This window comes from Biomphalaria glabrata, chromosome 5 (assembly GCF_947242115.1).
Source record: "Biomphalaria glabrata chromosome 5, xgBioGlab47.1, whole genome shotgun sequence".
NCBI classification, from domain to species: domain Eukaryota; kingdom Metazoa; phylum Mollusca; class Gastropoda; family Planorbidae; genus Biomphalaria; species Biomphalaria glabrata.
Genome location: NC_074715.1, coordinates 53592090 through 53610771, shown reverse-complemented (window position 1 = coordinate 53610771; position 18682 = coordinate 53592090). Strand labels below are relative to the sequence as shown.

General features: G+C 37.1%; 1 protein-coding gene across 5 annotated transcripts in view; it reads left to right on the top strand.

The window, feature by feature from the left end:
• LOC106058452 (multiple epidermal growth factor-like domains protein 6) overlaps positions 1 to 18682 on the top strand; it is a 109108-nt gene that overhangs the window by 49032 nt on the left and 41394 nt on the right. For 3 of the 5 annotated variants that reach the window (XM_056028982.1, XM_056028979.1, XM_056028977.1), the window contains exons 2-4: positions 5451 to 5600; positions 12122 to 12292; positions 14555 to 14767. In XM_056028982.1, coding sequence (XP_055884957.1) covers positions 5451 to 5600; positions 12122 to 12292; positions 14555 to 14767 — 534 coding nt within the window. Of the gene's footprint in view, positions 1 to 995; positions 1072 to 5450; positions 5601 to 12121; positions 12293 to 14554; positions 14768 to 18682 lie in introns of all 5 variants that reach the window. The other 2 variants (XM_056028978.1, XM_056028981.1) reach the window with 2 other exon arrangements.

Genomic DNA, 18682 nt, shown 5'->3' with positions numbered 1-18682 from the left:
TGACATCATTGACATAGTGACATTAGTGACAGAGTGACATTAGTGACAGAGTGACATTAGTGACAGAGTGACATCATTGACAGAGCGACTTTAGTGACAGAGTGACATCATTGGCAGAGTGACATCATTGACAGGGTGACTTTAGTGACAGAGTGACATCATTGACAGAGTGACTTTAGTGACAGAGTGACATTAGTGACATTGGTGACAGAGTGACATTAGTGACAGAGTGACATTAGCCGCTTTGCTATTGGGGTTCCAATATTTAGGTCAAATCTGGGTCTCCGTCATTTATTATAATGGTGAAATGGTGGTAACTGTTAGATTTCCCCAACGGTTCAACATACTTAGGAACATTCCAAATCATTCAAAATGAATAAATAACTAATTTTTAAGCGAAATTATTTTTATATAAATTAAATGTAAAAGAAAAGACCGGAAGTGTGTCAGTGTTCATTTTGATGTGAACGAAATGTTAATTGCAGTAAAAAAAAAATGTGTTAGTTTTGATTTAGTTTGTTTATTTTTCAAATATTACTACTGAATACTACTGATATTTTAGATCAAGTGATTACAATCATATAGAGAATTAAAGAGTATATTTGGTTAGCCAATTTAGCCTTTGCTAAATCTAGATCTAGATCGTTTATTACAGATTATCAGATTGTTTATAATCTTATAAAGTAAGTAATAATAATGATTAATAATTGTATTGCCTTAGCTTTCGAAGATAAGGGGGAGTGCAGTGTTTACATGACCTACATTTTTATCCTCATATGATGCAGACAAAACCTTTGTTCGCCAGGGATCTATTTAAATTTCCCTTTCTTTTTTTTTTGTGTGTAAAAGTAGAGAAACTGCTGTAGCCTACAAACGCTTTAATTATAAAGACATCTAAACTTAGACTAGATGATCATCTGAGTAGTTATTTCCCCTTAGATAAATTTGGTTTTAAAAAGTAATTTTTTTTCTATTGCTTGTTTATTTATTTTCAGCCTTATACAATGATACGAATTGTGTTTTTAACCAAAACATTCGCAATGTTGTCAGTTCTTTCAATGGAAGAAAACAGTAAGCCAATAGTTATCTATTTAACTCAATAGCAATATGGAGATTTTCAAACATGGCGTTATAAACTCTTTTGTTTCCCAGGCAATCAAATCATTAAAGGGTGACTATCTGATACAAACTTTTCGCATATAAATTATGAATGAGTCTGGTGTGAATGTACATTTTGGTTTTCTATAGTTGTAATGTTTTGTTTGGTGTTATGCACTAATTGTAAGACTAATTTCCTTACGAATAATAAAGATTATTATTATTATAACTATCAATAGCAAGGTTTAAGACTAAGACTAAGACTAAGACTAAGACTGCTTTATTGATCCTTACGGAAATTTGTTGTGATTACAAGGACTCATTTACCATATAAAGACAACACAACAGAAAAATACACATAAGTACAACAGACAACTTAAAGAGTTCATTCAGCGACTACACACAGGTATCTTGGTGCATTTCATGTTCCCTGATCAATGAGTGGTGGTGATAGAGTCTGACCGAGTGAGGTACGAACGAGTTTTTGTACCGCTCCGTTCTTGTTTTGATTGACAGCAGTCGCCCACTTCGCGACAACCTGGCGTAGTTCTGATGGAGCGGGTGGCCGTTGTCTTCCAAGATTTTTTCGATTTTTCTTAGGCACGTTTGTTCAAAAAGTTCCTTTAAATGTGGTAATGTTGTGAGTGTAATTTTTGATGCTTTTTTAATGATGTTTTCTAGACGTTGCAACAGTTTAGATGAGGCGTTGCCTTGCCAACAACTTATTCCGTATGTTAGCAGATTTTGTACAGTCGCGCCGTAAAATGTATCAAGGATCTTCTTGTTTAATTTAAAACTGTTGACTTTGTATAGAAAAAAGAGTCGCTGGGCTGTTTTCTTTGTCAGAGTTCCAAGGTGGTCTTCCCATGAAAGCTTGTTGTTGATGATAACGCCTAGATATTTATATGCCTTTACTTGTTCTATAGATGTAGTGTTTATTTGCAGTTCACGTATAGTTTGTTTTTTCTTTCTAAAATCTATTATAAGTTCTTTAGTTTTTGTTACATTCAGTTCTAGAAAGTTGTCGGTGCACCAGTTTGTAAACTCTTCTATCGAGTTTCGATACTGAGTTTCGTCTCCTGAAATAAGACCGACTATGGCAGTATCATCAGCGAATTTAATGAGTTTAACTGAGTCATAGATGCTTCTTACGTCATTAGTGTAAAGAGTGTATAGTACAGGAGAAAGTACACAACCTTGTGGAGCACCCGTACATAGTACTCGAGTTGACGATTTGGTGTTGTTGACTTTAACATACTGGGGCCGTTGGGTTAAAAAGTTTAGAACCCATGCTTGCAAGTAAGGGCTTACATTTAAGTTACTCAGTTTGTTTATCATTAGATGTGGCTGTATGGTATTGAAAGCCGAGGAGAAATCTACGAAGAGGACTCGTGCATATGTTTTGGGTATATCGAGATGCTTATAAAGCTGGTCCAAAAGCAATAGAATGGCATCCTCAGTTCCTCTAGCTGCTTTGGTGAGGGTCTAGGCTGTTATTGACTTTTGCTACAAGTTGTTTAAGGATATATTTTTCAAAACATTTCATAACAATAGGTGTTAGTGCTACTGGGCGGAAATCATTTAAGCAATCTATTTTTGGTTTCTTAGGCACTGGTATGATTTCTGAAGTTTTCCAGATGTTTGGAATTACGCACGTTTGCAATGACTGGTTAAAGATATGACAGAAGATAGAAGAAATTTGCTCCGCACATAGCTTGATCAGCTTGCCACTAATTTTGTCTGGTCCACAAACTTTTGTTACGTCTACTCTTTTAAATAACAAGGTCATTCATCCTCCGTTACAAAATTGACGTAGGGCTCTTGTTCTCCTTTGGACAGAGTGTTGAAAAGTTCTTTGTATAGATCAACAAAATCTTCTTTGTCAAAACGAGAATAAAAATAATTTAGTTCGTTGGCGAATTTCTCATCATCAGCCACTAAAATTTGTTCTCGTTTTGAGGCGCAGCCCGTTATTTTCTTTAATCCCTCCCAGCATTGTTTTGAGTTGTTCTTGGCAAAGAAATTCTCAATTTTTTCTTTGTATGTTTCTTTCCCTTCAATTATTGCTTTTCTCAGTTTATTTTTTAGCGTTTATAAACTCTTCGTTGCTAGCCTTATACTTTATTTTCTTTTCAGTAATAAGGTGTTTGATTTTTTTGGTCATCCAGGGCTTATTGTTTCCATAGACTTGCATTGTTTTTGTTGGAATTGTTAACTCCTCGCAGAATGATAGATATGAGGTAACAGTTTCTGTTAGTTCGTTTATGTCTGGACAGTTCTCAATAAAGATTTCCCAGTTAGTTTTCTCAATGCATCCTCGTAGTTTTTCTACAGCCTCTTCAGACCACATCTTGACCGTTTTTATAACTCTGTAGTTTTAAGAGTAGGTTTGTAATTTGGTATAAGATGGAGTAACACATGGTCAGATTCTCCATGTGGGAACAAACTTTTACATTTGTAAGCCTGCTTAATGTTTACGTAGCATTTGTCGAGCGTTCTGCCCTGCCTTGTGGGGAGGGAGACATACTGGCAATAGTTTGACAGTGTGTTGTCAATATTTAGGTTGTTGAAATCTCCAGTTACGATACAAACAGAGTCCGGGTGTTTTGATTGTACATTGTGAAGCACATCAAAAATTATTTCCGACGCAGTCGCTGTGTCAGCCGTCGGTGGTATGTACACAACAACAACACACACCTGGGTGAATTCTCTAGGCAAGTAGTAGGGCCTAAGTGTGACACGCATAAGTTCAATGTTAGGGTCACAAATTTTATTCCTGATGTTCACATTATTGGCGTTGCAGTATTCCTTGTTTATTTGATGTATGCGATGTTTAAAAAATATAGGATAAATTTTTTATTCATCTACAAGTATATAAAAATGTATGTAAAGGCACATTCCTCGTCCCATATGCTAGGATAAATTTGTACAAATACTCCTTCTTCCCTAGTGCTTTTAGAGCATGGAATCGGTTGCCTGAGCTAGCCAGGAAAACCAGTGACTTGGCAGAATTTAAGTCATTGGTTAATATGCATGACTGAATGCATGACGCGTAGGACGTAATCATCTTCTTTTTTTAAGTAACGTCTGTATTGTATTAGATGTGCACTATTTTATGAATTGCAGAGAATAAACGTATCTAAGCTCTTCAATTTGTTGGACAGACTAATCTCATTAATATCACATCCTTAGACTGGCTCTACGTCTCCCGGGCATGCTATTCTGCTTCATAGTGGCACCTGGGTAGAGACGGTTTTAAGAGGAAACGATTCGGCCAAACGGGTAGCAAAACAAGACTCCCGTGGGAGTGACCAAAGGGGTGCGAGAGTATTCCCCTTGCACTGGGAGGGGTTGTAAAGGAGCTTCCAAAACTCTGTCAACCATCCAGGCACCGTTCCTCAAGGGACTGTTACATAGATGGTGGGTCCCGCACGGTTAGCCTGATATAGAATAGGAAAACTGTAGAGGTTTCCGTTGTACACGGCCTTCGACCGCGTCTCTTGTCCGCTAGTCCGGAGTGACCGTCTCACTGGAAATGACAACGTAAACATGTATACACTCGTGAGACCCTCTGCCAGACAAAACACACTGTTCAATCAGGCCGTTGGGAATCATCTCTTTTGATCTTTTGCTGGCCTAGAGTAAACATAACTAGCATAATACAGAAGGTTTGAAAGGAAAATGAACAGTCACAGATTTTTAGATCTTTGCCCCTTTGTTTTTCTCCTCAGATCTTCGCCCCTTTGTTTTTCTCTTCAGATCTTTGCCCCTTTGTTTTTCTCTTCAGATCTTTGCCCCTTTGTTTTTCTCTTCAGATCTTTGCCCCTTTGTTTCTCTCTTCGGATCTTTGCCCCTTTGTTTTTCTCTTCAGATCTTTGCCCAGTTGTTTTTCTCTTCAGATCTTTGCCCCTTTGTTTTTCTCTTCAGATCTTTGCCCCTTAGTTTTTCTCTTCAGATCTTGGCCCCTTTGTTTTTCTCTTCAGATCTTTTGCCCCTTTGTTTTTCTCTTCAGATCTTTGCCCCTTTATTTTTCTCTTCAGATCTTTTGCCCCTTTGTTTTTCTCTTCAGATCTTTGCCCCTTTGTTTTTTCTCCTCAGATCTTTGCCCCTTTGTTTTTCTCTTCAGATCTTTTGCCCCTTTGTTTTTCTCTTCAGATCTTTTCCCCTTTGTTTTTCTCTTCAGATCTTTGCCCTTTGTTTTTCTCTTCAGATCTTTTGCCCCTTTTGTTTTTCTCTTCAGATCTTTTCCCCTTTGTTTTTCTCTTCAGATCTTTGCCCTTTGTTTTTCTCTTCAGATCTTTTCCCCTTTGTTTTTCTCTTCAGATCTTTGCCCCTTTTGTTTTTCTCTTCAGATCTTTGCCCTTTTGGTTATTTTGGCACGAATTGCTTGTTTCGGTGTCACTGCGAGAATCTCGGCGAGCCAAAGGCATGTCTCATGAGTGGCGAGTGTTTCAAGGGCGACACATGCGAGAAGTATTACTTTGGTAATCTCTGTCAATACAGTAAGTCCACTCATTAATGACCTTAGTTTCATAACAATCTCTGTCAATACAGTAAGTCCACTCATTAATGACCTTAGTTTCATAACAATCTCTGTCAATACAGTAAGTCCACTCATTAATGACCTTAGTTTCTTAACAATCTCTGTCAATACAGTAAGTCCACTCATTAATGACCTTAGTTCAATAAAAATCTCTGTCAATACAGAAGGTCCACTCATTTAATTACCTTAGTTCCATAACAATCTCTGTCAATATAGAAGGTCTACTCATTAATGACCTTAGTTCCATAACAATCTCTGTCAATATAGAAGGTCCACTCATTAATGACCTTAGTTCCATAACAATCTCTGTCAATACAGAGGGTCCACTCATTAATGACCTTAGTTCAATAACATATTCTGTCAATACAGAGGGTCCACTCATTAATGACCTTAATTCCATAACAATCTCTGTCAATATAGAAGGTCTACTCATTAATGACCTTAGTTCCATAACAATCTCTGTCAATACAGAGGGTCCACTCATTAATGATCTTAGTTCCATAACAATCTCTGTCAATACAGAGGGTCCACTCATTAATAACCTTAGTTCCATAACAATCTCTGTCAATACAGAAGGTCAACTCATTAATGACCTTAGTTCCATAATAATCTCTGTCAATACAGAGGGTCCACTCATTAATGACCTTAGTTCCATAACAATCTCTGTCAATACAGAGGGTCCACTCATTAATGACCTTAGTTCCATAACAATATCTGTCAATACAGAAGGTCCACTCATTAATAACCTTAGTTCCATAACAATCTCTGTCAATACAGAGGGTCCACTCATTAATGACCTTAGTTCAATAACATATTCTGTCAATACAGAGGGTTCACTCATTAATGACCTTAATTCCATAACAATCTCTGTCAATATAGAAGGTCTACTCATTAATGACCTTAGTTCCATAACAATCTCTGTCAATATAGAAGGTCTACTCATTAATGACATTAGTTTTTATAACAATCTCTGTCAATACAGAGGGTCCACTCATTAATGACCTTAGTTCCATAACAATCTCTGTCAAAACAGAAGATCCACTCATTAATGACCTTAGTTCAATAACAATCTCTGTCAATACAGTAGATCCACTCATTAATAACCTTAGTTCAATAACACTTTCACCGACAGACCGTGAAATGCGAAATAATTTGTTTGCAGTATGAAGACTTATTTTAAACAGACATCGGAGCTAAAATATTGAATTGTGCTAAACAAGGTTACAAAGACCGCTTGTGTGGAAACACAAATTCAAAATCGGGCCCCGAAGTGGTCCACCCAGGCAGGCTTCAATATTTTCTGAAAGAACATCCGAATGAAATTATATCAAAGACAAAATGAGAGATGAGAGATAAGAATGGAGATAGAAGGTTGACAGATCTTGTGTAGTGCTCCAACGGTCTCGCAGATCAAAGGATAGGTGCAAGTGAATGCAAAGCTAGATGTGAACCTGGCCTAACTAGTTCCCCTTTCAGACCTTGTGATCTATAGGGCAGATGATGTAAAGTTCATCTGTTTTTGTGGCCTACGGTTAACGAGGGTGTCATGTAGCCAGCACAACGACCAACCGCCTTTACTTTTCCCCAACCAATGTCAGGTACCCATTATAGCTGGGTGAACTCACAGGCACCCAAGGATTCCGAAGTTGAAACTCCCAGTCTCACCAGGATTCGAACCCGGGACCCCCGGTTCGGAAGCCAAGCGCTTTACCGCTCAGCTACCGCGCCTCTCCTGGCCTAACTGAAGTCTTACAATTGATGTAATTGTTTTGAAAAGGCTCAATCTCTTTTTCGAATCCTCAAAAAAATACAAAACATGACATTGCCACAATGAAAGTTCAAGAAAATGCAGTTTACAAGATTACTTTTGTTACCCTTGTTACTTTTAAACATAATTACCAGTTATATATCTAATTGATTACTTCTTTTTATTGATTCATGTCTCTTATATATCTATAATATACCTATGCGAAGTTTCAACTTTACCGTGAATGGGTGTGGGAGAAATAACGTGTACAAACTTTGTACCAGACAGACAGTGTGATTTGATATAAGTTTTGTAAAGACTACTAGATTTATTGGTGACTTGAACACTGAAATATACTCAATCTCCTTTTTAGCGGCCCCCGTAAGGGGAAAAAGCCGCTATTAGATTTGTGCAAAATGTCCGTCTGTCCGTCTGTCCGTCTGTCTGTCTGTCCGTCTGTCCGTCTGTCCGTCTGTCCGTCTGTCACACTCAGATCTCGAAAACTAGAAGAGATATGAAAAATATTATTTCATCATTAAATCCGGCTTGAAAAGTTTAGGTGCAACGGCTACTTTTGGTTTTCTAAAAGCAAACCGTTTAATTTATAAAATTAATTATGCAAGCGATTTTTTCATAAAAATACACCAATTCTAAAACAATTACGTAAATGTAAGGGAGGCAATGTTACAATATGCTAACAAAGATGGACAATTTTTGTGTATTTTCAGTATCACTAAGTCAAATATATTTTTAAAATGTACAGGAAATGTTTACAACAAATACAAATAATAGTTAAAGACGTTTTTTCTGGTCAACTAGCTGCTAAAATTAAAAGAAAACATTTCTGTTTGTTTATAAAGGCTAATAATGCACTTTGTATGTAAATATGCTAGGACAAATTTGTACAAATACTCCTTCTTCCCTAGTGCTATTAGAGCATGGAATGGGTTGCCTGAGCTAGCCAGGAAAACCAGTGACTTGGCAGAATTTAAGTCATTGGTTAATATGCATGACTAAATGCATGACGCGTAGGACGTAATCATCTTCTTTTTTGAAGTAACGTCTGTATTATATAAGATAAGATAAGATATCACGCACATTTTTTTAAATGGACTTTTTATGCAGCGATTTTCGTGCAGTAGCGTAACGTCGCAACATGATCAGGTGCTAAACCAATTCCTTAAACTTTTTTTAAAAATCAGATTTTATTTATTTTTTGTTTAGTGCCCCCATCCGAATAAAAGAAGCTTATTTTTGTGCGTTTTGTCTGTTGGTCGGTCTGTCCGTCACGATTAGATTTAAAAAACTAGAACTCTAAAAGCTATTGAAAATCGGATTTACCCTTTAATGTTCCTCCCATAACATCTCAATAGTTTTAAGTATCTAAAATTGATTGTTCCGGATTTTTTTGTGCAAAACTAATCAACGCCAACAAATGTTTGTTTGCTCTTCTAACTTATATTACATTCAATTTCCATGCTTAAACGTTGCAAAAACACATTATCAATAATATGTTGTTCCGTTTTTTATGTAAATAGCATATTAATGCTAAATCATAATCTCTATACTGACTTATATTTCATTAAGTGTAAAAATGTTCCGGATATTGTTTTATAAAACATGAATTATGCCTAATGATTGTTTGAAATCGCATAAGGCTTTTAAAAAAAGTAATTTACTAGAATTGATTACTGAAAATTACTTTTTAGACATTTAATTTTCTTGTAAAACATAACATAGAAGTTTTGTAATCGATAAAGAAAGTTTCGGATTTTGTTTCTTACAAATCGTCGCCAGAAATTTCCGAATTTATTTAAAAATCTACTAACGCCAAATAATTGTTTGAACTCCCTCTTCTAATTAATAAACAAATAATCTTCTCATTTACGAAATAATGTTTTTACGGATTTTTATGAAAAATATTTTAACTCACTACTCTCTTACAGTACATTTAACTTTCTACCTAAAACATTAAAAAATCTAATTATCGTTAATATTATGTTCCGATTTTTAAGGAAAACAGAATCCAAACACCAAAGTAAGGTATGAAAATCTCTCCACGTGGCTGTAGTACATCTAATTTTTATACGAGACCATCCAAAAAATTTAATTAACGGTATTACATTTATCTGAAATTCTCTTTTTCTTTTACTATTTATACAAACATCCGGAACAATCTATTATATAAACTTTTCAATTGTGTTCATACCTAAAAATTATTGCGATGTTTTGAAACGTAAAATAAAGGTTAATCAATTTTTAATAACTTTTAGTTGTTTTTTTTATATCAAGATAACGGACAGACCGACTGACAGACAAAACGCAAAAACAATGTGGCTTTGATCCTTTTTAAATAATATCTATTAGAACTCAGTGCACCAATGTCTATGAACCCTCGTTAAATATCTCGTGTAAATAAAGACATTTTTTTTATGGTACCGGTACTAGCCTATTGTGAGGTAATGGAATTTTTTTTTCTTTGACGTCATATGAATGGACTCTTTCAATGTAATGTTAAAAGAACGCACTCGGTGCACCAATGTCTATTAACCCTCGAAAAAATTGCTTGTATTAATGAAAACATATTTTAGTCTAACTAAGCCGTGTGACGTAGTGTTTTTTTTTCCTTTGACGTCACATGGAATGAATTCTTTAAATGAAATGCTAAAAGAACGCACTCGGTGCACCAATGTCTATGAACACTCGAGAAATGGCTCGTGTTGATAAAGGTGATTTTTAGTCTAGCTAGGCCTTGTGACGTAGTGTTTTTTTTTTCCTTTGACGTCATATGGAATGAATTCTTTAAATGAAATGCTAAAAGAACACACTCGGTGCACCAATGTCTATGAACACTCTATAAAAGGCTCGTAATGATGAAGGCGATTTTTATTCTAGCTAGGCCGTGTGACGTAGTGTTTTTTTTTCCTTTGACGTCATATGGAATGAATTCTTTAAATGAAATGCTTAAAGAACGCACTCGGTGCACCAAAGTCTATGAACACTCGATAAATGGCTCTTATAGATGAAGGCGATTTTTAGTCTAGCTAGGCCGTGTGACGTAGTGTTTTTTTTTCCCTCTGACGTTATATGGAATTAATTCTTCAAATGAAATGAAAAAAGAACTCGGTATAGTAATGTTTATTAAGCCTCGTTATGTGACTTGCGTTTAAAAAAGGAATGATATCTTGATTTAGATCTAATCTAGATTTTTTAAACTAGATCTAGATTTTTATTACAGTATATCTAGATCTGGATTTATATTCTAATTAAAATTATTTTAGAGTCTAGATCTAGAATTTCTAGATCTAGTTTAGACTAAAATAGACTAGATTAAGATGTAGAATTTCAATTTCTAAACTTAAAGTGTAAAAAAAAAGTGTAGATTTTCATTTCCAAACGTTTTGATCAATATTGTAATGTTTTAATATACTAAAACTAATCTACTATTTTTTTATTAAATTTAAATTTACGGCAAATGAATCTTTGAAACATTATTACTTTTGACCATCGGATGGCTGCCTGGTCGTGCGGTTTGCGCGCTGGACTGTCGTTCAGATTTATGGATGGCCCAGGGTTCAAACCCTGCCCGCTCCCATCCCCCATCGTCCTGCGGGAGGTTTGGACTAGGAAGTAATTATCTTCAACTCTGAAGGAACATCCGAAACGTGTAAAACATTTTACATCAAAATTAAATCACCTCTTGAATATTATTTGCGAATATGCAGATCCGACAGGGATCCGACTTCGACGGGGGCCGCCTCTGAGTTTGTGTAACACAAACTCTCTTTGTAATCTTGTTATATTTTTGTTTTCATACTCGCCTCGACGTTTTTAAGGAAAACAATCAGGGGCGGACTGGGTGTCAAAATCTGCCCGGCCCTCAAATTCTCTATCATGCGATGGGCATCATAGGTGTACCTGTCCTCAAAATCATCAAGTTTGATAATGTATCGATATGCATGCATGCTGTTAACTCTATATCTTTATAATCAATATAGGTCTTTTTAAATCAGCAATAATGTAGGCCCTACTAGTAGCACTGTCTACATTCTACATTTTCCTTTCGGAAAATGTGTTTGATTAAAATAGTATTACACTGAAATGTCTGTGAAAGTTTTTTTGTTTAAACACGACGCTCAGAGGGCCTTTTATTAAAATAATAGTAATAATATAATAAGAATATTATATAAAACCTTTAACAATTTGATATGTGCCATAGCGGCTTCGATCAGGCCATTTCGTTGGCCCTACCGGCCCATTTGGGTACTTAAAAACTTAAAACACTATTCGATAATGTCGACCCTGGGAAGGTACTGGGCTTTATCCGGGAAGTGGGGTTGTCTACGAAGATCTGATTTATGAATTTGTGAACATGTACTATTTATATTAGATTTTTACCAAATTATTAAATTTTTACTACCTTTACTATTTTAACTGTGAATAGACCTTGATTTTAATGATATGACTGTATAGAATTTAGCCCTTGTTATGTAGAGATAGAGAGTAGTCCTTAAGGGAATGCAGGCACGACATGGCCTAAAATTTTGCCGATGTGCCCAAAACCAAACCAATCCAAACCATTTGGGTACCGGCCCACCGGGTATTTGCCCAGATGCCCACATAGCCAGTTCGCCCCTGAATACAATATATTCTTCCGTTCACTTAAACGAATCGTGTAATACTTTTCATTATTACGTCATAGCCCGTTGTGACAAAGTTACTCTTTATTGCAGGGAGTATTTCTCATGAAGTCAATGACGAGATATTTTATGCCAACGATTGGAATATCCATACCTGTAACAAACGACCTCCAGAAGAACCTTTGGTCTTCAGGTTTAAATCTATTGGTCGACCGTTTCATTATGTCAGAATACAATTTGACAATATAAATGCGTTACAAGATGGTGAGTATTTTTTAAAGAATCGTCGAACTGCGCATGCGTTGGACAGGGCAATCAAAAAAAAAAAAAGATGTACTTTGGACACCCTCTTTTCCTTTCCATATTGCATGTTATGAGATGGGCTTGGGTTCAAATCCAGCAAATTTGGTTTTAAGACAACTGGTTTCGATTGGTTTCCTAGCCAAAGGGGTCTCGGGTTTAAATCCCGGTGAAGGGATTTTGAATTTCAGGATTTTTAAGACCCTGCAGTGTCCACCCAACCCTAATGGGTACTTGACCTTAGTTGGGGAAAGCAAAGACGGTTGGACGTTGTGCTGGCCACATGACATCCTGCTCATTAGCCTTTGTGAAACAAAAATGACATTTACATAATAAGTCCCATAAATCACAAGTTCTGAAATATCATTAACCTTTGTGAAACAAAAAAGGACCTTTACATAATAAGCCCCATAAATCACAAGTTCTGAAATATCATTAACCTTTGGGAAACAAAAAAGGACCTTTACATAATAAGCCCCATAAATCACAAGTTCTGAATGGGGTACTTACTTTTGTGGCCTGTTTCATACCGTTAGCTTTCCCGTGCAAAAGGCACGAGATGATCAAGGGACTACAAAATCACTTCATGTCACAGAGGTTCTCAAACAACACTGTGAGAATCTCTTGTATAAACTCGCTGGTAGAAGCCTTCCCTTAAAAAAACATCTTTGAAGATATCTCTTAGCGTATCTGTATTGACAGGTTTTGATCTATTAATGGGGAACAACTGGGGGCCCGTTTTTGTATTCACGTAATGCTACAACGAGCTCAAAATCTAAGCTACAACGTCCCGGGTTCGAATCCTGGTGTAGACTTGAATTTATAACTTACGGACCATTAAGGCGCCTATAAGACTAAACTAAGAATCTTTAACTCTAATGTCAAGGCTGTCCTTCTGTATGGTTCTGAAACATGGTGAACAACTGAAGCGACAACAAAAAAAATACAGACCTTCATCAACAGATGCCTGAGAAATATCCTAAAAATACACTGGTATGACAAAGTAGAAAACACCAAACTGTGGGAGATGAGTGGACAGAAAAATATAGAAGTGCAGATCTTAGAGAGGAAGTGGAGATGGATTGGTCACACCTTTAGAAAAGATACCAGCAACAGAGCTAGGGCAGGCCTTAGAGTGGAACCCCCAGGGAACAAGACGCAGAGGAAGACGAAAAAGAACATGGCGACGCAGTGTACTTGAAGAAGCAGAGAAGACCGGGAAGAGCTGGGAAACTATCAAAAAACTAGCAAGAGACTGGAGAGTGGCGTGTTTTTGTTGAGGCCCTATGTTCCATGAGGAACTCAAAGGAGTGATGATGATGATGAAGTCTACCCAGCTTTAATGGATACTTGACGTTAGTTGGGGAAAAGTAAAGGCGGTTGGTCGTTGTGCTGGCCACTTGACACCCTCGTTAAAAGTGGTTCAGAGAAACAGATGACCTTTGCATCATCTGCACCATATATCGCAAGGTCTGAAAGGAATACTTTACTTACACCATATGCCCTATATATCCAAAGGTCAGAAAGGGGAACTTAATTTTTTTTTGTTCCTTTTTTATCCCATAATGAATAGCAACCCAGAGCTACCAAACCAGGGCCGGTCATAGCAATTGCGGGGCCCTATGCGAAACAGATTGCGCGGGGCCTGGTCTGAGTGGGAATAAGGATAGTAAGTGAAAATTAAGATTTTGTATAAGAAAAAAAAAATTCGACTTTACTAAGTTAAAAATTGCGATCTGTACTTTACGAACCTTGTAACCAATGGCATATTTATATGCTAGTGACTATAAAAGTATATAAAGTATTGGAACTTCCGATTAAGGTATAAATTCGCCAGATTATTACATGAATTCTGACTATGCCTTTTTTTTCCTTTTATCACGCGTAGGATTGGCGTTTTCCGCAATGAATGACACCCACAAATGACAATTTTGTCTATTTTTCTGGAGATTTTAAAGAGTTTTCAGGAGATTTTAATAAATTCAGGAGATTTCCAGGAGTTTTTGGTATATATTTTGCAATTTAATAATTACACTCTGAATTAGCGCGGGGCCTATGAAAGCGCGGGGCCCACTGCGACCGCGTAGGTTGCAGTGGCCTAAGACCGGCCCTGTACCAAACATCACTAGCCAGTCCCCCCCCCCCCCCCCCCGAAGATCTCGCTTAATAATACATTTTATTTCCATAATCTAGTTTAAAATTCTAATACGCAAACTAAAATTTCAGTATTTCGGTTAAAGGACGTCTTAGAAAAGTCAACACTGGAACTGCTACTACAATCGCAGTATCAATACACAGTCTGCTCAGACTTGCAGTTCTGGATCGTTAGCAGCGATATTTTGGAACTCTATTGCCCAGCCCAACGCTACAGGTACGTCGATGCGTTGAAACTTTCTGGCAAGATGCTGGCCCAGGTGTGTGAGGTCTACATCAGTGGAGGTAAGTGGTCATGTGACCTGAAAGGTCGAAAGCTCAAAGTGTCTTCTTCCTTTTATAGCTGTACCATTTCAAGGCGTCCCTCCAAAAAACAAAGGGCAGTATTAGAAAATAGGGAACGTTGAGACGAAAGCCAGAGGCGCATACCATACGCATTGGAAACCATGCGTGAAGAAACATATTTCCGCAATAACTATATTTAAGGATCTTGTTATTTAAGGATCGTGTTATTTGCGAAACGTGTTCTTTAAGGACCGTGTTATTTAAGGATCGTGTTATTTGAAGACCGTGTTATTTGAGGACAGTGTTATTTAAGGACCGTGTTATTTAAGGACCGTGTTATTTGAGGACCGTGTTATTTGACGATCGTGTTATTTGAGGACCGTGTTATTTGAGGACCGTGTTATTTGAGGACCGTGTTATTTGAGGACCGTGTTATTTGAGGACCGTGTTATTTGAGGACCGTGTTATTTGAGGACCGTGTTATTTGAGGACCGTGTTATTTGAGGACCGTGTTATTTGAGGACCGTGTTATTTGAGGACCGTGTTATTTGAGGACCGTGTTATTTGAGGACCGTGTTATTTGAGGACCGTGTTATTTGAGGACCGTGTTATTTGAGGACCGTGTTATTTTAGGACCGTGTTATTTGACGACCGTGTTATTTGAGGACCGTGTTATTTGAGGACCGTGTTATTTGAGGACCGTGTTATTTGAGGACCGTGTTATTTGGCCGTACAATTTTTAATTTTCGTTAAACACTTATTATTATGAGCATAGAAAATAAGATTAATCTAGATCCATATGGGGAAATGTGGCAGAAATATAAAGAAATTTTGAGAGAGATGTTTAAATACTTAAACGAACAATGAAAAAGATACCATATTAAACAATCATGGCACCTAACTAAATTTGATTTTATACTGCTAGAAACTGCACGAAATATATTGTATACGTTTTATAATCACTCTGTTTTTTTTTTTTTTTTTGAGAAAGTGGAGGAGCCCTTAGCTCTCGAGTACAAATTCAGGTCAATCACTTTTTTAAAATAAATACATTTAAAAAGCAATCACCCAGATATCTTCTTCTTCCTTCCCCCCCCCCCCCACCTATTCAGCTGGTCCAGACAAGTGATAGGATCATAGCGTATTGAAAAGGCTTAAGGCGTGAAATTGCGCTAACCAAAAACAATTAGCAAAAATGTTTCCAATCCCACAGATGTAGGCCTATTATTGTTAGTCTAGATCTATGATAAATTTAATTAGATGACTAATCTAAACTAATTGTTACATTTACACTTCGTATTTTGTAAAAAAAAAAGTATTTTTTAAAATGTTTTTCTCGTTAAAAGTTCCATATGCCAAAAGTATAAGCTTTACATCGGTTTAGGTGTAGTAGCTGTCTGATGCTAGAAGCGAACCACCGAGCTTACGACATGTAGTATCAGAAGTGAAAGTCAGCATCATCATCATCGAACTCCATTTAGGGTGAGGGCTTGAGAGGCTCAAATCCTCTCTTGCAAAAGCCCTGGACAGAAACCCTGCTGTCTTGCGTAGTGCATAAATGTCGCCATACAGGTCGAGAATGTTTGGTTTCCCAGACCTGTCGATGCGGAGATCAGCAAGTCTGGGGCAGTCAAACAGAATATGAGGCACGGTTTCCTCTTCTTCCCCGCAGAGAGGGGGGCACCAAGAATCGAAATTTGGCCATAGCCGTGAGAAATATGAGCCATCAGGACAGTGGCCTGTCCTGCACTGTGCTATATAATCTCCTCCCCCAGAAGTGACAGTAAAACAGTTCAACTATCCTGTAAGAATGGAACGAATTTAACGTTCATCTCACGAATAAAGGAGGCCAACAATGATAATGATGCGGATGATGATGACGAGGAGGATGTTAACGATGATGATGATGATGAGAACGTTTACGACGTTGATGGTGAGGATGATGATGATGAGGTTGATAGAATGAGGATGCAGATGTTGATAATGATGTTGATGACGATGATGTTAATGATGAGGATGATGAGTGGGTAATGATGATGATAATGTTGATGAGGAGGAGGATGGTGGTAAGGAGGATGTTGATGGTGATGTTGATAATAAGGAAGAGGATAACGATGATGAGGATGACGATAAGGAGGAGGATTGATAAGGAGGATGATAATGATGAAGAGGAGGATGATAAGGAGGATGCTGATAATGTTGATGATGAGGAGGAAAATAATGATCAGGATGACGATTAGGATGATGATGATGATGAGAATGATTGATGGCCAGGAAGAAGATGATAGAGTTGATGATGATGTTGATGATAAGGATGATGATGCTGATGAGGAGGAGGATGGTGAGGAGGATATGGATGATGAGGATAATAATGAGAATGAGGATGATTGTAATTAGAATGAGGATGAGGAGGAGGATGATAAAGATGATGATGATTCATAATGTATTTTACTTAGTGAATGTCTCTACTCTAGAGTCTGTGTCTACTTAGTGAATCTACTCTAGAGTCTATGTCTACTTAGTGAATGTCTCTACTCTAGAGTCTATGTCTACTTAGTGAATGTCTCTACTCTAGAGTCTATGTCTACTTAGTGAATGTCTCTACTCTAGAGTCTATGTCTACTTAGTGAATGTCTCTACTCTAGAGTCTATGTCTACTTAGTGAATGTCTCTACTCTAGAGTCTATGTCTACTTAGTGAATGTCTCTACTCTAGAGTCTATGTCTACTTAGTGAATGTCTCTACTCTAGAGTCTATGTCTACTTAGTGAATGTCTCTACTCTAGAGTCTATGTCTACTTAGTGAATGTCTCTACTCTAGAGTCTATGTCTACTTAGTGAATGTCTCTACTCTAGAGTCTATGTCTACTTAGTGAATGTCTCTACTCTAGAGTCTATGTCTACTTAGTGAATGTCTCTACTCTAGAGTCTATGTCTACTTAGTGAATCTACTCTAGAGTCTATATCTACTTAGTGAATGTCTCTACTCTAGACTCTATGTCTACTTAGTGAATGTCTCTACTCTAGAGTCTATGTCTACTTAGTGAATGTCTCTACTCTAGAGTCTATGTCTACTTAGTGAATGTCTCTACTCTAGAGTCTATGTCTACTTAGTGAATGTCTCTACTCCAGAGTCTATGTCTACTTAGTGAATGTCTCTACTCTAGAGTCTATGTCTACTTAGTGAATGTCTCTACTCTAGAGTCTATGTCTACTTAGTGAATGTCTCTACTCTAGAGTCTATGTCTACTTAGTGAATGTCTCTACTCTAGAGTCTATGTCTACTTAGTGAATCTACTCTAGAGTCTATGTCTACTTAGTGAATGTCTCTACTCCAGAGTCTATGTCTACTTAGTGAATCTACTCTAGAGTCTATGTCTACTTAGTGAATGTCTCTACTCCAGAGTCTATGTCTACTTAGTGAATGTCTCTACTCTAGAGTCTATGTCTACTTAGTGAATGTCTCTACTCTAGAGTCTATGTCTACTTAGTAAATGTCTCTACTCTAGAGTCTATGTCTACTTAGTGAATCTACTCTAGAGTCTATGTCTACTTAGTGAATGTCTCTACTCTAGAGTCTATGTCTACTTAGTGAATCTACTCTAGAGTCTATGTCTACTTAGTGAATGTCTCTACTCTAGAGTCTATGTCTACTTAGTGAATGTCTCTACTCTAGAGTCTATGTCTACTTAGTGAATGTCTCTACTCTAGAGTCTATGTCTACTTAGTGAATGTCTCTACTCTAGAGTCTATGTCTACTTAGTGAATGTCTCTACTCTAGAGTCTATGTCTACTTAGTGAATGTCTCTACTCTAGAGTCTATGTCTACTTAGTGAATGTCTCTACTCTAGAGTCTATGTCTACTTAGTGAATGTCTCTACTCTAGAGTCTATGTCTACTTAGTGAATGTCTCTAC